Here is a 22,606-nt window from a genome sequence, read left to right on the forward strand (position 1 = left end):
ACCTTTGTCAAAATGACAGGAATGAATCAATGTGCTATAAATTTGCTCATGATACCAATCTCTAATGAAAAAAAAAAAAAAAATCTAAGTGCCTCTCAGTCAGTTGAGGGGTTTTTCCAGAAACTGCAGCTGGATTGCTGCTGCTTTCTTTAGGAAAATAAAACTGAACATTACTTATTCTCACAGAAGCCTGTGGAAATTTTGCATATTTTAGGTAGTATAATGCACTAAGCCATTTCTGTTTCTTTAAGAACAGCAAGCTGTTAGCGCTGTCTCATCCACGCCTGTCTTCCACACCTCCCCCTTTCACAGCAGGGCCAGAAGTTTTTCTTTTTTATCTTCCCACTCATCTTGGCTGGACGAGGAGGGCTCCACCTCCCTGGTGCACATCATCCAAAGGCGCTCAGCTCCTAAAGACCTCCTGCCTCTGCCCACTGAAAACCACTGACCCGCGTGAAAGGTTTCCCCTTGTGCTTCCAGGCCCGTGAACCTGTCAGTGCCATAGAAAACAGTTCTGAATTTGTGTAATCGTTCCAGGTAGAAATGCCTTTTACCATAATAGCTGCACTGGACAGGCCTTGCAGTTGTACGGGATAATGATGTTCTCCTCCCTTTACACAAACACGCTATGGTGGTTTGTGCATGTGCACGCACAGCACCCCCATGCTCAGGAGCTTGTAAAACGACCGCTTTTTTAATCGATAACGGGGACATTGCTATTGTTTGCGGGAGAATGAAATAATTTGTAGTAAACACTGAATTAAAAACTTCAATCGGCTCAGTTCAGCAAGAACGGGGCGCTTTCTAGGGGCCCGGCAGGCTGGGTTTCAAGTACGCTGCGGCTGCCACCGGTGCGTTAACACGCAGCGGCCCCTCCCGCAGGGCAGGCAGCGGCCGACAGGGGGGGCCCGGGGCCCGCTGCGGGGCCCGACCCGGCCCCGGCCCCGGCCCCGGCCCCGAGGGAGGCGGAGCGGGGCCGGCCGGACCTTTCCTGGGCAGGGTCGTCACGCCGAGCGGAATCAAACCGGCGGTAGGGAAATAAAATCCGTGCGACACGTGAAGGAAAATTCCAGACTTCGTCCCGTGTTGCTCGGGTAAGAGCAAACCCTCTCTTGAAGCCTCTAAATTAGATTGGAGATATTTGAACCACACCCACAGCAAGTAAGTCCATTGAAGTACACTGCAAAAGCACTGGCAACTGAAATGTTACTCGGACATTTGGGGTGCCCTGAGTCTTTTTACAAAGCATGGCAGAAGAAATTTTCTCTGATTTGTCTCCCTAGAGGATTATTATGAAATCGAAGCTTAACTGGTGTTAAAACAAGCAGGAGAGAGGCAAGGCTCAGACCCAGAACACGTGTGCTCCCAGCTAAATCTTTCAGCAGGTTCAAAATGTTCCCTGCCCCTGTAGCCCACTTGACTGTTTTCTCTGAGCACATCTTGTCTATTTCAAGCACTGGGTAAACATGAACTTTAGCTCTTCAGCGGGAAAAGGCAAGACTGAAAATAATTTGTCTACTATTGCTGTGTTACAGGCATACAGCTTCAACTGAGTATTTAGCCAACCTGTTTGGCAGGCCTTCCTGGCTTTGCAGTTAGGATTCCTATTTGCAGCTTGCAGAAGAATTACAGGGAGCTTGCAGAGGTCCGTTCGCGTTCTGCTGCACTGCAGAACTGCGGTGAGAAAGTCTGCGGATCCCACGCTGGCTCTGGGCAGCGCCTGCCCAGCGTCCCGCACGCCTGTGCTTTTGACATAGTCCATTTCAAGGTGACTTGCCAGGGCATTTTCTGCCTTGTCTTTCTCCTCGCTGCATCTGCGTTCCTGTTGCTGCTGTTGCTCAGTGTCAGTGGCAGGACACTGGGTCAGGGCTCGGTTGTCTCACGTTGTTTGCGGGATATTGCCGGGGGGGGCGCACATTCAGATGCAGAAAAGCAGCAAAGTTTCTTTTCAAGTGAGCTTGAAAAACCGCAATCCCCACTTCCTACTGCTCTAATGCTGGCAACCTGCCAGGACCTCGAGAAGAAAAGAAGCACCGAGACAATTCTGCTTTTGTCCTGGGTTTGCTAGTTAATCTGGAAACACCTCGGGACGCCTCTTAATCAAAAAGCAGCTGGAAGCAGAGGAAGGACGAGGCGCTGCCTGCCGTACGGGTGTCTCCGGCCACCCCTGCGAGCGCGGGGCCGGGCGAGGGCGGCCCCGTCCCGCCGCGCCGGCAGGCGGGCGCCCAGCGCCGCCCGCAGCTGCCGCTCCCCGGGGCCCGGGCGCGAACCAAAAGGCGCTTTCCCGCGAAAGGCTCGTTTTGCAAGGGCGCTCCCCGTCGCTCGAGGCGCGTCCCCGCTGCTCAGCGCAGCGTCCGGCCAGGGGCAGCTCCTGCGGAGGCGGTGGCGGCGGTATCTCTCCTCCCCGCCCCCTCTCTCCGCCTGAGCGCCGGCGGCGGGAGCGCTGCGGGGGCGGGAGGCCCGGCTGCCCCCTCCCGCCGGCCCCGCGGCCCCCGCCCTCCGCCGGCGGCGCGGGGGGGAGGCGCCCGGCGCCGCTAGAAAAGGGCCGGCTCGGGGCGGGCCGCGGGGTGCCCGAGGAGCGAGGGAGAGGGTGCTGCTGGAAAGAGCAAGTGGCTTGTGCTTGACAAGGTACGTCCTCTGCCAAGGGAGAAAATCGGTGGGGTGCATCAGAGCGGCACGTTTTTCCCTGGCCGTGACTCGATACTGTTTTATTTCTTTAGTTCTGTTCTTGCGGCAAAATCCATTTGATTTCGCTAAAGATAGCATGCTGGGCAGAGGCTGTTTTGAACCTGTGGATCGACTGGGCTTGTGCCAGTCCCGTCTTGAATAGTATCGTCTGTGCTTTGCTTGGCTGTAGTGTGTCCAAGAAGGATGTTCATGCATCTCTGTGTGTCTGCAGGTGGATTTGTACTTCGAGCTTTTCCCCTTTGAGGACCTCCTGCCCAGCTACAGTGATGTGGTTCTTGGAAAAGATCAGAGCATCACATGAAAATGGAAACCTCTCTAGCTCCTCCTTCCTGGGACTGCCACCTGGCCAAAATCTGCCTGAAAAAGGCCGACTGGGGGCTGCTGCTTTTCCTAATGTGCTCACCCCTGACAGAATCCCTGAATTCTGCATTCCCCCCAGGCTGACCAGCTCTGGCCCTGTTAAGGGCACTGGCTCCCACCAGGACCACAGTTCAGAGGATGCAGACTTTAATTCTTCTGACTGCAGCCCCAGCTCTTCTTTGCCACATCTCATTCTGGTGGAAAGTGCCGAAGAGATCCCAGCCCTGGAGGAAGAAAGCACCAACTCCGACCCACAGTCCCAAGCAGCGCTCTCCCTGCCTCACTTTCCCAGAGCCCCCACTTCCTATGGCTTCTGCACGTTGCTGGAGAGTCCCCACACCAGGAGAAAGGAGTCCATCTTCCATGGCGACCCATGCGGTGCTCTGCCCAGCCTGATGCTGTCTCGATCCAGAGCTAACACATTCAGTGGCAAAGGGAGTATGTCTAATCCCATTGCTATCAGCTTTGCTTCTGTGCGGCTGCCTCCCAAGCATCTCTCTCTGCACAGGCAAGGTGCCTGCGACAGCGATACTGCCTCCTCCAGCGATTCCTCTCCTTTCAGTTCTCCGCTTCTCAGCAGATCACCTCCCAGATCCTGCTCCCTGATCAAAACACAAAGTCAGGAGGGATTGCTCTGCCGAGCGCTGAAAGCCAAGAACAAATCCAGCATGGCCAGGAACAATTCTCTCTCTACAGAGGAGAGCAGCTCTACTGATACCAGCCCCAGTGCCATCAGGCGGGCCTCAGAGGGGCTGCTTGCCACACGGAGCTTTAGCATGTCCTGTTCTCCTATCTTTCCCCTGGATCTGACCTGCAGCCGGGAGAGACTAGTGGGAGAGAGCACTGTGGTAATGGACAAGGGAGGCATGTTGAGGCTATCGGCTGAATACTGCTCGGAAAATGAAAGGCTGCGGATCCGCCTCATCAGTGCAGAGGGTTTATACGATGACTCTGTAGAGCCCAAAAACATAAACTGCTGTATCACCTTCTCTCTAGTGCCAGGGAAAACACAGAAGCAGAGGAGCACTGTTATAAAGAGAAGCAGAAATCCCATCTTCAATGAGGACTTCTTTTTCGATGGCATTGCAGAAGAAGAGCTTTACAGCCTCTCTGTAAGGATGAAAGCAATGAATAAAGGGTGCAGTATGAAACGGGGTTACACCTTAGGAGAACGGGAATTGTCTTTAATGAGTATGTTGGCAGTGTAATACTTCAAACACTCAAACAGACTAATTTTGTCTTCTGAAAGTTTTCTACTAAATAAAGTTTTGGGTTGACTTTCTTTTTTTTAAAGAATACTTCAAAGCACTGCATTGCTTGGTATTACTCTTAGCTGTTGTGCCTTATTTTGCTGCTTAACACTTCAAAGTCTGTGAGGTATTTGCAGCTAAATTAAAAGGTGGCTGTGGAGCAGACCTTCTGCCTGTAGAGTAGGAGAGGAGGGCAGAAGGGCTAGTTTGCCTTTAGGATAAAGGATTAGGCAGTTACAAAGTCAAAGCTGTTCTTGTTTATGGCTTTCAGGGTGCGGAATGGTTGGTTTTTGCTCACTCTGGTTCCCTAAGCAGGTACACAGCATATGCACACAGTAGGCACTGAACTCTGTTGCAGCTCCCAGGTATTATATTGGTTAAATAGACCATTTTGACAACACTCATATTTGCAGAAGTGAATGTTTTAACGTGTCCTGTGTTTGGGGGGAGAGAGAGTATATAGTTTGTTTGGGAATCAGCCCTTCTCCTATGACAGGGGTGGAAGATTTGGACTCCCAAAGCAGGTGTAAGCTTGTGTTGAGGATAACTTAAGATCAGCTTCTGAGCAGCAGCTAAAAGGCACTGCAGGTGGGGTCTCTTTCTCTCCACAGACCTACACTCAACACTGAACAGTGAGGTGGCTCCTGCCTGGGGTCACTGAGAAGGGGGTGATTGCTGTAGCACAGGTAGCATCTTCATTTACCTTTCCTTTCCATGGTTGATTTCACAGCTGTCAGGATGAAGTTGCCAGGTAATTGTGTTTTGGTCAGGAATGCACACTGGAGCTCTAACACTCAGCAATTCAGCTACTGCATTCTTTCTGAAACTGAAGCAGATAAGGTATCAATGCAGCAAGGGCAAAGAATAGTTTGGGGTCTCTGGGTTGAATTCCTGCTTCAGGTAGTGACTTGTTGCGTACCTTGTTCAAGTCACTGTGATAAAATTAGTATAATTTTTCTCTGTCCTCTACCAGCAGTGAGTGGCTGAGGCACTTGCTTTAACACCACAAGAAACATGAAGGTGCAGAGCTCCTGCATGCTTAAGGCCACCTTCCTTTTTTTTTTTTTTTTTTTTTCCTTCTTGCTGAGGTGGACTGGCGGCTAGGTAAAACAGATGATAACTGGTAGAAACTGCAGCTGTGCAGGTGGGAGGAGGCAGAAGCTCTGTCTTGAAAGTCCAGGCCTGTTGCTGCCTCCCTCGATTAAGTTGCAGGCTTCATTATGTGAAGGTAGATAAGCCTTAATGGCAGAGCAATCCACACAGGCATGGGGCACAGAAAAGGAAGGTTTTCTTCTGTGTTCCATGTGAGGCTGTAGAAACAGGGCCTTGCTTGTGCTAAATATACAGCTTAAAAGCTCTTTCAAAAAGATGTCTAGCAGATCCTCCCTCTGCCCTATTCTGGCAAGAGTAGAACTGCCTGCAAATCATCGGTCTGTTCATGGGAGGTTCTGGTATTGCTTGGCCACTGAATCATTTGATTCTGTTTCAGACTTAAGTACCCCAGGAAGGGTTGTTTTTTTTTTTTTCTTCAGATAGCAGTAAAAGCCCAAAGGATGTTAACTGTGACCACAAGTGCTCAGAGATGCCCACTGCTAATCCTTGATCCAGCTCACGTGAGATGCTTCTAAAAACGGAATCCTCGTACAAAGGACAACTTGCACAGGAGAATGGCTGGGTATATTCCCAGGAGCTGATTAAAATCAAATGGAATAGTAATCCATTTGTGCTAAAGGAAAGAATTAAATGTACTGACACACTGCACAGCTGGAGGTGATGCACTGACACTTGTATCCTTGAATCTGGGCAAACTGACTGTAAGGGAAAACCTAAAGGAAGTAGGGAGAAGTGAAATTAAAAAATGTGACTTCAAGAAAGAATCAATAATGCTGCAAAAAATTAAGCCTATTTAATTGGTTATTTCATGGGGTCTCCCGAAGGAAGGCAGAGACTGCCTCTTCAGGCTCATCAGTCATCCGCCATCACATTTTTAGTTCTCAGGGCTTCAGGTCTCTTCACAGGTACACCCACATGGAGAAAGAGGCTGAGATAATACAGAAGAGGACAGTTACATGTGTCAGAGGATCACATACAGTCACACTACAGCGGGTATCTTTCTGCCCTATGATATGTGCCATGCAAGTGCTGTACTGCAGGGAGACAGAATGATGGAACAGTTGAGGTGGGAGGGGGCCTCTGGAGACTGTATCACCTGACTCCTGCTGAAAGCAAGGTCAGCTCCACCAGGTTGCCCAGGACCATGTCCAGTTGGGTTTAGAGTGTCTCCACGGATGGAGCCTCCATAGTCTGCTTGGGAACCCTACTCCAGTATTTTGCCACCCTAACAGTAAAAAAGCTTTTCTTCCTGCATAAGTGGAATTTCCTGTATTTCAGTTTGTGCTCGTTGCCTCTTGTCCTGTCACTGGATACCCCTGAGAAGAGCCTGGCTCCACCCTCTTCACTCCCTCCCATCAGATATTCATACACAGCAATGAGATCTTCCCTGAGCCTTCTCTTCTGCAGGCTAATGAGCAGAGTGTAGTTACTGGCATAAACCAGAAGTGCTTGTAAAGTCTCATCCTTCATCAGGCAGGGAAGGAGTTAAGTCCTTGGAGAAAGTCCTCCCTTCCTGTCACAGGAGAGTAAGTTTCCAGCTGGGCTCATCTAGTCACCTATTTAAAGAGGTAAAGGCTGCATCTTTGGTTGGTTGAAAGAAAACTGAGCTATTTTTAAGGCTCTTACAACAATGACTTATTTCTGAGAAAGCCTCCCTACAGAAGTTTCAGGATAGGCCTGCATGCTAGAGGGTGACTTGCTCCTTCAGCTGAAAGCAGCAGAAGACTTGCGGACCTGATTCAAAGGCAGAGGTTAAGCCTGGGAAGGACAGCTGGACTTTGCCTGTGTTTCTCTGGCAAATAATCTAACTTCATGTTTTTCTTGGTAATTTTCTTCTTTAATATAAGAACTTTGAATTAAGTACCTATTCAGCTACATTAGTCAGACTCAAGACTAAGTATGACTGTAACACTAGATGGAAAACAGTTTTGGTGCCCCCACCCCCCCCATTTTGTAAATGTAAATGTAAAAATGTCTTTTTACATTTTGGGGTATTTGATCCCTTCTAAGCTTTGGGGTGTTGCTTATCAGGATGTTGTTCTTATTAGCAATGCAAAGCCATAATACAATTTGAACACTTCAACGTGCTTAAATATTAGAGGGCATAGGACTTGTTTTCTTATGCTCTTAGAGGTCAACTAAGTTGTAAGTGGTGAACTCCTACAATGCTGCCTATGCTGCAGGTGCTTTCCGAAAGCGTCAGCCTTATTGGGGCTATTACGTAAAACACCTGCATAAGCAAACAAGAAGGCAACTGGATACTTCAGCCTGGAAAATCTCATGATGCCTCAATGCTTATATGAGAGTCAACAGCAAGAAGAAAATCCACCTCCTGGCATTAGCAAACAGCTACTCAGAGTTAAGAAATACTCTCTTCAGAAGTTTTCTGAAGTTCTGAAATACCACGAAAATATCGTAGCATAAATGACTCTCTCAAGCAAAACTGTTTTGGGGTAGTCTGATCAGCTGTGTTCAGTGGTGCTCACTGGTTGGAAGATCACGTCTTAATTTCATTTTTAAAAAAAACCCTGACAATTGTTTGAGGAACAGAAGGTCTTTCTGCCAAGATCCTGGACTCTGTTTTGCTAAGCAAATATTATTTGTTTCAGCTGCACTGGAAGTACTTATTGTGCTGGCCTTTTCAAACGCAGTTATTTTAAGCATGCCTCTTCAATTCTGGACAAATGTTACTGTAAAGCAAGTCTTATGTTTTTCTTTCCAGAAATCCGTGCAGGTTATAGTCAAATACAGTTTGTGGTGCAATGTACTGAAGTATGGTAGGGTAAAATGCAATTCCTATAACAGTGCTGCTTTTCAGGTAAAGTTCAGGAATACTACCAAGGGAAGCAAACGTCTATGACCTAAAAAGCCTAACAGGACAGACGTGTAGACTGGAGATTAGGCAGCACAGTGTTTGCAGTATCAAATTCCATTTGTTGCACCGCTTGTTCTAAGCTGCTCCCATTTCTCAGGCTGGTTCTGGAGAGGCACTGCTGAAAACGGCACCTGTGCCACCTCCAAGTGCCTCCTCTGAGGGGGCTCTTGGAGGAGGCTGGTACGTCCGTTCCTGTGGCTTGGCTCTTCAGTCAGCTGTAGTGACTGTGGTGAAAGACTGAACATATGATGGGGCCTAATGGGCAAAAATTCTTCTAGTTTTTAGTCTAACTATTAAGTGTTGTGGGTAACTTTTAGTTTCCTCAGAGAACTGAGGAAAGAACAGCTAGATGAATGTATAAATCTGCAAACAGCCTATCTTTGGGTTGCCAGGCTACTTCCCCCAGGCTGGGGAAGTTGTCCTGGAGAAACCTGTGTAAATCGGATTGATCAGTATAAGGACCTCTCTGCGGGACCCCTGGGAGGGCATGCCACAGGCCATGTGCTCGCTGGGCCATCCCCATGCCCTCCAGCAACTGCTGCCTGCTTCAGAGATGGGCAGTTGTCCTGCATCTAGGTTAGAGATCTTCTAGCTTGTATCGGGGGCTGAATTGTTGGGCATGATATTTGGTCAAGGTAGGAAAGGTAATGAGTCACATCTATTGATAGCTTTTTGCAGCAGGATGTTTGATTAAAACAAACAGTACCCTTACGCTCACAAAATGAATGGCATAATTAGATGCTATCTGTTTTCCATTACTGTGTGCTCTGAACAAAAAAATGCATGTAAGATTAATCTGCATATTTAAATGAGATGGCATTTCAATACAGACTTAATGCTGATGACTGTCACTGAAATGTACTCTAATATCATTATTAATAGTGTCTTAGAAGAAAAGACTAAAATTATGCTGAACAATCTGTCCTCATAACAGAGGTAAAATGAAGTTTAATGTTGCAGAATGTCTGAACTAACCTAGTTTGCGTCAAGGTGATTGATTGATATAAAACACGGGTGGCAGGAGGGGACAGAGCTGCAGATGCCCAGAAGCAGACCTCAGCCTGGTCTGTGCACAGCATCATGCTGCTTGCAGAGTGGGGAAAAGGGGCTATATTCTTCTTTGTGTGTCGGCCCGTTGGGCCTCCATCAGGATTGCTAAGAAAGTCATGTGTTTTATGCTGCTGGTTCTTTGCATTTGAAGGATCCTTATGAAAGGAAAAGAGCTCCCAGTAGTTTTTTGCTCCTGTCAGGAACAGAAATGGCTACAGCCCAGGTTGCTGGTGGTCTATGGCAATTGAGGTGAGGTATTGGGAACTGAGCACAGTCCCAGAGATGAGAGGAAGGGTCCAACAAACAGGAGTGAGAAGTATTAACAGCCTCTTCTGCCTAGATGCCACCACAGGTGACCAGACAGCTCTGTGTTCTGATTTTGTTATTCCTTCTGCTATTACTTTTCTATTTCTGGCTATAAATGTTCTAATGCTGCAAAATTAGCTATCCTGAGTGGTACAGTGAGAACCTGACCTTGTCAAGCATTGCATGTACTAGACAGGAAAGCACTGAACAAGATTTTCCAGCTTGTTTCCTTTCTGTTAAATCTTAATGATTTCTCTACTTGCATTTCTCAGCCTCTTCAGTGCAAAATCAGGAAGCATTTCAAGGAGCACAAAGTGAGAGAGAAAGTTGGCTGAAAAACCTTAGAGTTGCTTCTTTTTAGTGAGAGGGCCAGCAAAGGTTCTGGGTCTTCATTACATTGCTATGTTGAAGAGGCACGTACAGGGACCCAAGTCACAGCCCGCCTGTTTAAACTGCTGCTGTGACGTACAGGAGGTCACACAAGTTTAGTTTTCCAGTGCCTGCATCCCCAGATGCTGTGGATTTCATATGGCTATGTCTCACCATGTTCCTCAGTTGCCTGTAAGGAAGAGTTCTTCCCTGTCTTGACATAATAGGTGAGAAAGACATTGAGAAAAGCACTCAGGTAAGAGGCTTATATTAAAGGTGCTTATTTTCTCACGTGCAGACGCAAAGGATGAGATGATGTAGCTTACAATGGCACTGCATAAATCCTCATGATTATTTCTATCATCCCTTTATGAAAGTGCACAGTTCCAGAAGCTGAAACCATTTAACTTCAGTCTTGGCTGTTTTTTTTTTTGTTTTGTTTTTGGTTTTTTTTTGGTTTTTTTTTTTGTCAAACCGTCCTGTGCTAACCATTAGCTGTTTCCAGTGAGCAATAAACCTGAACTTACCATCCCAGTGAATATAATACCAGTAACAGACGCTGTCTTGAAATGCCAGAGCCAACTTAAGTTTGTGTGAGGTTTCTCTGATTTCACCAGATTATTTAATTTATGTAATTGTGATTCTAGAAGATATCCTGGTTGTAAGCATGTTGTTACTTGATGCCTTCTGGCAGCCCAGTGCCCATAGCAAAGCTGTACCTGCCAGAATTGCTTTCTGCTGAGATCCCAACCATTAAATTTTGCAGAAGGAACTGGGCACTGGGCACAGCTGGCTTTTGCAGTGCTGGATGCCAGAGCTGCAGCTGAGCTGGAGGCTCCAGCACTGCTCCTGGGTGTACTTAAACAGCGTGACAAAGCTTTGGTGTTAAAGACAAGCTCAGCACGACCTGCTGCCCAGCCTGTAGGCACTGCTGTGCTGAACCTGACACTAAACTCTGGAGTTGAAGTCCGGCCGGGAGGGGTGTGGGAATCACCTAGTAAAGCTTGTTAAAGGCAAATAGCTCATGCTGAGTGTTGGCAAAAGCAATGTCGCCAATGATGAAAAAGCGACTGTGGCAAATGCTGACTTTCACAGCCCTAATTAGCTTGCCGTCAAAGCTGATTCAAGCCAAGTAATTCAGCTGTGCAGTCTTGGATCAGTTGGTCTGTGGGGGAAGGAGGAGAGTCAAGCCTCCACAGATGACTTTTAATCGATAAGAAAAGTTGTCTCAAGTCATAGCTGAGGCTTTTCAGAGATACAATCTAAGGTTGGCTAGCCCAGCTTTGTACTTGATATTCAGTGCCCCAGACTGTGGAACAGCTAGAGGATTTGAGTTCATCCTTTGTGGAGAGCGGGGCAGGGAGAGATCTAAACGGGCAGAAAGCACAAAGCAGCAATCGATGTGCGTGGTGATACACCCTGCCCCTCAGTGGGCTGTAGCCTCAAATCCACAGTGATAATACTTGGTCAGTGTCAAATGGTCTCTTGGCTTACTGCTGTATGTAAGGAGAGTTGCTTTTGCATGAGTAGCTCAGCAGTGCAAGATTGCCTCATTTGATGCCACAAGTGAGTGGTCCTTGGGACTCGCACCCCTCGCTGCTCTCAGGGCATAGGGCTGGTAGAAGTAAATGCCACCTCCAGCAGGGAGTGTCCCTTTCTGAGGGGCTCAGAAGGTGACACCTGCAAGGTTTGTGTCCTGAATTTTCCCAAATACAAGACCTGATTAACCTTGTTCTCAAAACAAGGTTAGAGTGAAATATAACCTAGCTACAAGGTGTGTTTACAGGGCTCTGAAATACTGCAGGTTTGCCCAGTGGCTGTCCTGTTCGTAGCTGTCAAATGATGTGATTTCCTGAACTCGTGTGAATTGTGTAACTGACTTTTTGAAATTACTTTAACAGTACAGGTCAGTCTGGCTAAGGTTAGAAACATTGTTAGGAAACAGCATTAATTTATGAGAAGCTGCATGCAGTGGGATTACTGAGAAAGGGGTGTATATACACCAGAACTTAAATTGTGCTTCCTAATTACCAAGTTTCTTGGTAAACACCTCTTTCCTCTCCCCTTGCTCAGAGGTAACCAGTTTTCTTTTATCTATGAAAGAGCTGTGGAGCAATAGCTGATCTTGTTGTCAACTAAGACAACAAAGTACTTGGCACATCCAGGGGTAAGTGTTGTTTGTCTGCCACGTGTGCTCCATTGGTGACGGAGGACAGCTGGGTTGGGAGCAGAGGCGTTGTCAAGGGGGGTGCTGTAAAGGAGAATATCCGAACAGGTGCAGCTGGCTCCAGAAACATCTCCTCAGCTAGGGTGATTATCCCTGTGCCCTGACAGAGGATGCAATGCACCTGACAAATCATTTTGCGTTTTTAAGATAAAACAACTGATTTCTGTCCAGAAAAGTTCCTGAACTATTCTACAGCTTTGTTGCTTATTAACCCAGCCGCCTTTGTAGTAGGATGCTTTGCTGGGGTATGTATGTCATCCAGAGGAATCTGAAGCAAAACCATCGGTATGAAAAGTTGGTAAAACTGAGAGCTATTCCTAACCCACTGGGAGCATTGAACATTATCCAAGCCTGCATAAAACTTAAGCACAAATCTAATTAAATAGTGAGTTTCCTAAGACTTGTCCTAAATATTTTTATTGGAAAGGAACAGGCACATCTAGTACATGTAGACAAAGAGGTATGTGAAGCATCTGGAATATTTCTGTATTGTTCTAAAAATGCACACGGCTTCCTTTAGCCATCTCCTTTAAAGATACCTTACTAGGCATGAATGAGTTAAGGATGCCTCAGGGATGGGACTGGATGGAAGTTACTGGACAACAGAAATGTCCAGCTGGCAGGAATGATTCGTCACCCTTGGAAGTTACTACATGGGCACAGGAGAAGATGAGGCTTTAATGTCAAAGGGTCCACAGGAGCAAAACACTTGAGAACTGCATGAATACGAAGGGAAGCAAAGGGATATTTAAACTGTGGGACATTTTTAAAGGTCAAAATGCAGCATACTCTCAGGGAAGTTACTGGAAGAAAAAAACTGATAAAGTAGAAAACCAAAATGCAGGGCTAGGAGTATCAGTATGGAGCTAATCTGCTCCACTTATTTATATTTCCACTCAGTGTGTTGTAAACAAATACTATTTGAAGACTGGGTACCACTCATAGTTCACTTTTTCTTGATAAGAACTCTTTTTTTTTCTTTTTTTTTTTTTTTTTTCCCAAAAGGAAAACAGTCCTTGTTATGGCATTGGCCCATGACTTTTTGTCAACTTCAGAATCACAGAATAGTTGAGGCTGGCAGGGACCCAGAGATCACCTAGTCCAACCCCTTGTTCAAAGCAGGGTCAGCTACAGCGGGTTGCTCAGGACCATGTCCAGTTGGATTTTGAGTATCTCCAAAGGATGGAGACTCTACAGCCTCTCTGGGCAACCTGTCCTAGTGCTTGACCACCCTCAGTGTAAAAAAGTTGTGGGTTTTTTCTCCTCTTCCTCCTCTTGTGTTGTCTTATGTTCAAATGGAATTTCCTGTGTTTCAGTCTGTGCCTGTTTCCTCTTGTCCGTCCTGATAGCACTGAGAAAAGTCTGGCTCCATCTTTTTTGCTTCCTCAAATCACACTTCCCTTGTTCCTTTTATTCAGTTTCACTTTCCAGATACAGGAGACAACTTTCATGGATGTGTTTTGCTTATATGTTTTGCTAATACCAGAAATGTAATATAAGATGTCTCACCTATCTTGGCTTTCTTAAAGTACTACAAATATCTGTGGTCTGATCCTGCTTACATTACATGCAAAGGGAATCTCAGAAGAATGTCATAAGTGCCAAGTTAAAAACTTCTAATACCCATGTGGGATGTAATGTCATCACTATAAAATGCAAGTGTTGGAAAATTAAGTGAAACTTAAAATCTGAAAAGCTGAAAGCCTTACACATTTACTTCTAAGAGCTATTGCAATATTAAAGCCTCCCCTTCCATTATTCACCTGTAATGCAGAACTTGATGTTTACAACTGAAATCCAAAATTACTAGTAAAGTGTGGCCCATCAGAGGAGCGCAAGGCAACTAATGAACGATCTCATTTTTTATTAAAAACAGGCATCTTCCAACAATGGGGAACTAGAAAGTCTGTAGAAAAAAAGTACACAAATGGAGTACAGCAGAGATATGAATCAGACTGGTGTACTAAACACTAATAAAATCATTGCTGATGTTTGTTTACATTCTATATGGATAAGTCAGCAAAGATCTTGACCTATTTGGACTGTGGATTGCAGAGAGTTAAAATATTCAAAGCTGTGAGGGCAGGTGTTTCCAGTGATTAGCTGAAATGGATTATAAAAATAAATGTCACTGAGAAGCTCCAAGACTTGGTGCATCTGTAGTGTTGGTATGGGGCAGGGTGGGATGTAATTTGCTCCGAGTTGTGAACTTCTGATAGGCATAAATATTTAGTATGTGTGATGCCAAACACTGGAAGACTTAGTATCAGTTTCCTGTGGAAAGAAAAGATCTACGTGCCTAGAGAATAAGGGTGGGCTACAGAATTTTAATCAAACTTTGTTAGGAACTAATTTGCTTGCAGCCAGTAGGGACAAAATACCTTGATGAGAAAAGTCTTAAACCAATACCCACCCCCCCAAAAATGGGCAGTGTAGTATATTTATTACTAGATACTCAAATACTCTTTGTTATCTATGAGGAAACTAAGGCCCTGATCATCAAGATATATGCCTAGAAGGATTTAAACTTTTTGGGCTTTTGTGTCTAAGCTTAAAATAGTAAGTGTCTGAAAACGTACCTATCAATGATAATTAGTGTGCATAGTGTCTGCAGCTGGTCAGCAGTGGCCTTCTTGGGGTGATTTGCATAGTTTTGACAATGCCTTAAACTGAACTGATGATGGAGGTAAGTAGCAGTTCATCCGGCACTTGACTTCAGTAAGTTTTATTATTCAAACTGCTAAAGCGGAACAGGTAATATACTTGTGCTGGGCTGTAGTAGTTTCTGACTGTGGCCAGGGGGAGTTCCCCTTTCTAGAACTGTCTTGTTTCACTTGTAACCAAGAAGCAACCTGCTCATGTGGAGAGCTTCAGGCAGCTGTAACTGTCAATGCCACCACAGCAAATGTGCAAATTCTTGGCAAGCTTTTAAAATGACTGTGCGTTTAACTGCATGCTGTATTCCCCTTTGGGGCAGACAACATGGCTGGGTCAGGTACAGCACTGGTATTGGGAGTACAACCCTTTTGACAAGCTGTAGGAGGGGATGTTCCCCCGCCTCAGATGCATGAGCAACATTCAGTTTAGGGTAATAGATATACAAAACCAACTTCCTGTGTGACTGTTATTTCTCACCTGCACCCATCAAATTACTTGGTAGCTTTCCTAATAGTGAAATAAATGGACAGAGACATTGCTTAATGGAAATCTTGCCTACATATTGCTTGATCTGCTAAATAAGATATTGTTATCTATGGCCTCCTCTCTTCTTGAATTGCAAATAAGGCTTAGAGAGGAAACAGTGCAGGAAGATGAAGACAGAAATAGTCCAAGAAGCCACACTTTGCTCTCATTCGTAAGGTTTCCCATAAGAATCTTAACAGAGGGTGGATTGTCCTTTCTGTGTCTGATCTTAGAGCCCAGCTAGGGGAGCCCAAACTGTCGGCAGTTTCAGGAGGGAACTGCTCCAGAGGTGTTTCTGTAGATGGCAGAGCAGCCACACAGCTGTCAATAAATAACAGCTCACCCTGATGCTGGGGAAAGGAAGCCCAAACTGCACAGACTGCTTCTTGTTGTGCCTGTAAGGGGTACATAGCAAAGAGGTCTAGCTGGAATACAGGCAACTTAAATCAAAGGGAGTCATTTGAGAAAATAACATCTGCATTGCTTATAATAACCCAATAAAGTGTCTCTTGAACACACTTACATGTGGGTTTTTTGGCTCTGGTTCTACAGCCTGTGGACATTTGTCACTCAATTACTGCCGAGAGAGAGAGAGAGAGAGAGAAAGAAGTCAGACTAATCTGATTCAGGCCATCTTTGTATTAGGTAGATAAATGCTGTCATTGGTCATTAAATCAGTGTTGGAGGTGGCCCCAGCAGAAAGCTTGAGAATGAGGGTAGAGCTCTCTGCTCAGTCCTACCTGTCCCTTTCATGTCATCTTTGGGTGTTCTAGGTAAAATGTTTCTTTTGAAAGTACCTTAGGATAAAAGTTGTGCTGCAAATAATGCTGCAGAGAAAAACACAATAATTTGTAACACAACTATAGTGAATTATGATTCTGGCCATGAACCTTTTTTTAAAATTGTAGTTTTAGGAAAAGATAAGAATATGCTCCTGAGGAGTACAGCTGCATTGGGATTGCTGCAGGGGGCTTTATGGTGCACCATCTGCTTGAACAACTTGAAAACCAGCTGCAGATTTAATAATTGATGGTCTGTACATCAAAAAAAAACAAGCCTTGCTTAAAACTCCTCTACATTCACATCCTCTAGACAGCAAAGTTTATTCAAGGTGAGAGTCACATAACTCTGCACCCACTTTTCAGAAAAGTGGAGAGCTTCACCTGAGGGTGCTGATAGAGGTGCTGCCATCTAGGAACTGCACAAAATGCATGGCAATTCTTAGCAAAGGCTCCTGTTCTAATGCAGAAAAAGTAGTAGGAAATCAATTAAGTAGTTAAGTCTCAAAATGTTGCCTTTATGGAAGCCACTGAATTGTGACCCTAACCTTTTGAAATCCCCCAGTAAACTTTAAATCAGAATAACATTCCTTCAGTTGACTACGTACTAAAACCAGATGGGGCATCGGTAGATTGGGATCTCGATATTGAGTGAAGCATGTCTTCTGCAGGCTATTAAAATATGTGAATCTTTCTCTGCTTTGCTCCTTGCTTCTTAAGTTCTTCTTATTGGTGCTACTGAGAGAAACTTGCTGCTTTTGGAACACCTTCCTGAATAGCTTAAAATATCTACATTTTTGAGGCTGACTTGACTGTTTTAACACTGCATCTTTGCACTCTGAAGTTGAGGCCAGTGTTCTAGGCCTGTGGACATTGTTCCAACACAAGTCGTTCCTGTAGTTCTTGGTACATTTGCTGTGTTGAAGAGCTCACAGGCATGAGTTATGCATAGGTTTAATTTATGAGAAAGTATTCTGATTTAATGCAGCCATTTAGATGGTTCATTGTTTGCTGGTCATGCTTTGAGGCTAAGGGGTTCTTGCCCCTTTCCTTGCAGTGTCTACTAGCTTGCTGGTGCAGTTTTGATTTTTCACTATTGCAAGAACTGAAACAATAAATGCTTATCTTAAATTAAAAATATAAATTATGGGACAGGCAGAACAATTCTGGCTAACACAACAATATCCTTCCTAAAATACACCTCAGAGTACAACATGTTTAGAGTGTGTCCTGCTTATGGTTTAATTATACCGTTTTGTGCCATCAGTTCTGTGATTTGATAGTTGTAGGGAGAAAGGTGCCCTTTCAGTGAACACTCCATATGCTGAGCATATGGGCAGTGCATGCTGACACTGGGAGAAGCCTTCTCTGGGCGGCCACCCCAGTGCTCTGCTGCGGACACTGAGTGGCTCCAAATTGTGGTTGCTGCTTCCCTTTCAGGATATAATGGGAGCTGCTATTGAAGGATTAGCAGGCAGGCTTACAAGCAATGGTTACTAAATTAAATTATTTATAATAAACAGAAAACACTGTCAACAAACTGGTAGTTATTTCAAGGGTAAATTCTGTAATGACATAGCTGTGTTGCAGTGCAGAGTCTTACCTAATGTATTATTAGCTGATACCTTGCTCTTTTATCAGCTGTCACTGGTTCAAAGGTAAGTCCCCCTAAGTCTTCATCTCAGACTTTTAGCACATCACTTCCGTATTTTTTCTGACTCTTCTCTCCTGGAAATTATTGTCTTTTTCCATCTCCCTCCATTGCATACAGTAAACTTCTCTTTTCTCCCTGCTGTGTCCTCTGTCAAAAATCTTTTTCTGGTAAGGACAGAGCTGATCATCTATTTTCCTTTATCTTTCTCCACATTTCCATCTCCCTGCCCTCTCCTAAGGTTTTCTGCCTCTTTGCAGGGACTTTATTTACCTTTGGCAATGTCTTCTTTGCTCCAAAACTACCAAGTTCTAGATAATGTGTTTTTCCACTTGGACTGCTAAAACTGTGTCATTTCCAATTGTGATATGAAACAGATGTCATGCCTTGTAAGTGGTATAGCTTCGCACCGACATCACTTATCTCCTGTTTCCAGTAGGCAATTCCATCCAAAGAATGGACTGGTAATATCTGAGCACCTGGAGTAAAACTGAAAGCGTGAACTTCAATGCAGATCATTGTTGCTTTATTTAAATCTAATCTAAAGCTATGGGACAAGAGCAATACTGGTACATAGTAATATATAGCCCAGTTACTGTAGCTCCTTTCCTGGAAACGTCATACTTTTTACATAGGAGATAGATAGCCTCAAAAGTTAAAACATTATTCCCTTTACTAATGGTTGGACTGACGTGCACACAAACGAAAAGTAATACTTCATCATGCAGACTGCTTCAAGCTATTATTTTACATAATATCTCTGGACTTGTAAGTTGTTACACACAGACCCTGAATAAAATAAAAGGGCTGGCTAATGCAAAAGAGGCAATTGCCCTTGGTACTGATGTTACCCTCCCTGGGCTTCCCAGCCCTCCCTGGGAAGGCTACAGCACATGATGGCTGGGTTTGTGTTTTTTTCCCCCCCTGAGCCACTTGCTGCCAGAGCAGGCAGCCTGCTACTGTCATAGGCACATGTCTGCTTTGCCTATGCCTTCAGCTAGCTTTGACTCTATTCACTATTTCCAGATCCAGTACTTGAGCATTCATCGTTGATGTTATGGCTTATTTTGTGGTTTAGTTGTAAAGATAAAAGAGGTGGCCTCTTTCCTGATGGACCCTTTGACACCCAGCTTCTCCAAGGCTGGCATCTCCCCTGCTTAAAGTATATTGACGAAAATAATTTGGCAAGGTTGAAGGTTTGCCTCTTTGATAAATTACCAGTGCACAGCATGGGATTCAGCCGTGGTCCATTTTTCTGCTTGTTACGCTTAAATTAACAAGATTGTGACTGCATAGGCTGCAGGACTAAAGGCTCAAAGGATGAAAAGACTTCCAGTATGTGATAAAAACATACCTCAGTTAAAGTGGGATATATAAAAAAATTAACCCATATCTTATCTACACTTAGAAACATTGCTGTCTAAATAGAATATAATTGGTTTCAAAGCAAGAAAGGATATAAAAATGCTGACGTATATAAAGAATGGGATAAGAAATTGGATTTTTTTTTTTTTTTATATAAAGTGACCAAAACTGACTGTCCTTTGAAAGGTTGAGGGGGGTAAACCCCATTTTAAAAATCTCTCTTCCTTATTTTCTTTATTCCATTATAGCAGAGAAGAAACAGATTTCCTTGCAATCATGGTGCTGATTATGATCCTGGTTATTGAATTTAATTTGCAATAAGTCCTTGAGAAGCAACTTAGAAAAAAGTCTTCTGTTGATTTTGAGTTCTTCTGTAGCTAGAACCTGTTAAATAGGTCAATGTGTTTTGTGTTTTATCTGTGGGTTCTGTAATTAGGAACTTGTCTGTCAGATGCAAGAACAGAAAAGTTATTGCTGTTTTTTGGCTTTTTGGTTTATTTTCTTCAGCACATTCCTAAATTCAGTTTCTTTCTTCAAGATAATTCCAAATGCATAACCCAGAGTGACAGCAGTTTAAAAGTGAAGACAGGGGTTGTTTAATGTTCTTCTGAAGAGTGACTCTGAACCCTCATTGCAAAGCAATTTACTAGATAAACATACATTATTATATTGTACATGTGATACTCTGAAGAGAAGCTTTTGCCCAGGATACATCAGAAGAGAAAATTCTTTTTACCATGCTCTCAAATATACCAGGCCTATAGCTACCATGTGAGTAACTTTTTTGTTGTTTGTTTGTTTGTTTGTTTGTTTGTTTGTTTGTTTGTTTTAAAAAGGCAGAACTGAGCTAGTGGTAGCAGCGGTAAGAACTATATTCCTATGTGTGACAGGAGAGGAAGTTTACCCCCTTCTCTCTGCTTTCCATCAGTCCCTCTTCCTCTGATACTGTACAGCCTTCTCCATTTGCCTCAGTGTGCCCTCCTCTTCATCGCCATTTTGTTATGTGAGGGTTATTTGAGGGGGCTGGACACTTCAGATGTGGGCTATATGCAGAAAAACAAAGTAATCTAAAGTTGACATCTGTGTATGTAGACTTAAGTGGATAAATCCGGCTGAGTAACCTCAAAATTATGCTATTTTGATCTATCACGTTGTACAAATTGTGAGGCATAAGAAAAAGGGAAAGTAGCGCGTATGTGCCATAGGTCTCCCAAGAAAATGTAGGTATAATAGCAGCAACACCAGAAATCTACGTCTATTGAAGGGAGGCTTGTGTCTTGAAAAAAAACATGAAATATCTCCAAGTAAAATACTTGGGAACAATTTTACAAGACAGCTAATGAGAAAAAGATAGTTTTCTAGTGGATACATCATAAGGAAAGCTGGGGATCAACCCCAGTTTAATTCGCGTTTGATGACATGAGCATTTTGGGCTCTGCAAAGCTACTGAGTTGTCACTTAAGTGCCTCACATTGCCCTGGTGACTGATTTTGAAATGTGGGTAACAACTGTCTGCTTTGGAAAGAGCTGGCAACACACTGCAGCTTGGCTTGTTAGTGGTGCTCTTATACATCGAGCAGTGGTAAGTGCAAGAAGACCTGTTAGCTACATAAATGTGGTTAAACATATGCCCGTGCTACCAGAATTTCTGTAAACTACAAAAGAAGGAGAGATAATACGATGTAAATGGAAAGGAGAGAGATCCAGCTCGTCACGCAAAACTCTAGTCCTACAGGTTTCTTCTACACCATGTCCGCTTCAAATTCACACAAATATAAACATTAACAAAACCCACTGACGGAGTTGCACTCACTCAGGTATATGAAGCAGAAACATGTAATGAGGAAACTGGTGATATTAAAGTACATCTTAAAACACAGTTATTGACCTTCTAATTTAATGAAGCATTGCACCTCACTGGAACATGCAGTCTGTGCAATAGAGAAGTTTAGGAAATAAAATGAGGCCTCCTTACATCTCCCATTTAAAATGGTTCTAGAAGGAAGAAAAGCAAAACAAAACAAAACAAGTAAGGCCATACTGATGTCAAGCTAACTTTCCAGGTGTAGAAAGGTGGTGGAGTTGCTGATTCACGATGTGCCTTCACCGTATGTTCTTTTTCTCTCCCCCCTACCCCCCGCCCCCTCCAGTTTCTGAGCCTCTCTATACTGGCACCCATAAATGTTTTGCATATTAATGACTGATAAAGGTAATAGAATTCTACTCTGTATATGTGAGTAGGAAGCACGCAGCCAGGCTCTGCATCCCTGCTCAATGTGTTGGAAGCAGATTCATAATTTATGCTGCTGCGGAATAAGTCCAGGCACCAGTGCATTGTCATGATTAATTTAACAAAGCTTACTTAGAAATGACACCACAAGTCATCACTAATGTCATGTTGTTTCACTCTTGTAAGTGCATAGATGTTACTTTTAAGGAACAACAAAGGAATGAAAGCCTCTTTTTCCGAGACAGTCTGACAGATAAAATGGGAGGTTGCGTATTTCTGACTTTTCCCACATTGGTACGTAGTTACTCGGGTGTTGTGTCAGCTGCTTGAAGCAGCTTCGGCCTGCAAAGGAGAGCATAACAGCTTCTCCCCATGCAAGATCAGGGACTGAAGATTAGTATAATGTATGATCAGGATGAATGCTCTCATTCATGAGCCCGCGGTGGTTACAGACATCACCTAGCCAGACTGCCAGCACCACCAGGCTTACTTGGGGTGTTCTGTAATGAACTGTTGCACCACACCTGGGATGCGGTATCCTGCCTCCATGGGCACCCTGGTCAAATGTATTTGAGAACACTTTGCAACTCGAACTATGTCCCTGTCAGCCACTTAATTCCATGAACTGCTGATGTTCCTTGGTGCAGCTTTGACTTACCAAACAGTTTCTTGAGGGAAGGTTGGCAAAATAGGTTGGTTCAGCAGCTCTGCAGTTAATATACTTCCCAGACTGCATCAAAACTGTCAGACCATTGGACCTGCCACGTAAATAAATGAACTTTATATAAAACTGCTTTTAACCTGTAATGTAATGTTTTTGTGGGGGCAATTGCCAAATCCTCATTTCACATAAACAGATATGTGAGTCATTACAGTTGAGTATGTTTATTGTACATGGCAGTTCTTTTCAAAACACACATGTTTAAACAGATGGCTTATGTTGACTATTAATGCAGTTCCTGCAATTCAGTTCAGTCTGAACGAAGCAGACAGAGACCGACATTCTATTGACATCAAAGCTGGTATATTGCATCTTCTCCTTATGAATGTTCAAATTCAGATCTGCTACTACAGCCTTACTGAAATGTCAACTGTGATAAGTCACGATGTAATTGAAGAGGAAAGATAAGGTACCTGGCATCTTGTTAATTTACTGTTTG

General features: G+C 44.2%; 1 protein-coding gene across 1 annotated transcript; it reads left to right on the forward strand.

Annotated features, from left to right (window-relative positions):
• The first annotated feature begins 2,503 nt into the window (after window positions 1-2,503).
• On the forward strand, window positions 2,504-4,346 carry LOC104016753 (C2 calcium-dependent domain-containing protein 4C). Its single transcript, XM_087744103.1, has 2 exons — window positions 2,504-2,628; window positions 2,900-4,346. Exon 2 carries the CDS (start codon window positions 2,955-2,957, stop codon window positions 4,254-4,256), a length of 1,302 nt encoding a protein of 433 aa, XP_087600229.1. The 5' UTR covers window positions 2,504-2,628; window positions 2,900-2,954; the 3' UTR covers window positions 4,257-4,346.
• The last annotated feature ends 18,260 nt before the right edge of the window (window positions 4,347-22,606 follow it).

Source organism: Nipponia nippon, unplaced genomic scaffold (genome assembly GCF_047370975.1).
Source record: "Nipponia nippon isolate SJK-2023a ecotype South Korea unplaced genomic scaffold, ASM4737097v1 scaffold_9, whole genome shotgun sequence".
In the NCBI taxonomy this organism is placed as follows: domain Eukaryota; kingdom Metazoa; phylum Chordata; class Aves; order Pelecaniformes; family Threskiornithidae; genus Nipponia; species Nipponia nippon.

What these genes read in the sequence shown, in the direction of transcription:
- LOC104016753 (XM_087744103.1), top strand. Translation starts at nt 2,955, where the DNA reads ATGTGGTTCTTGGAAAAGATCAGAGCATCACATGAAAATGGAAACCTC.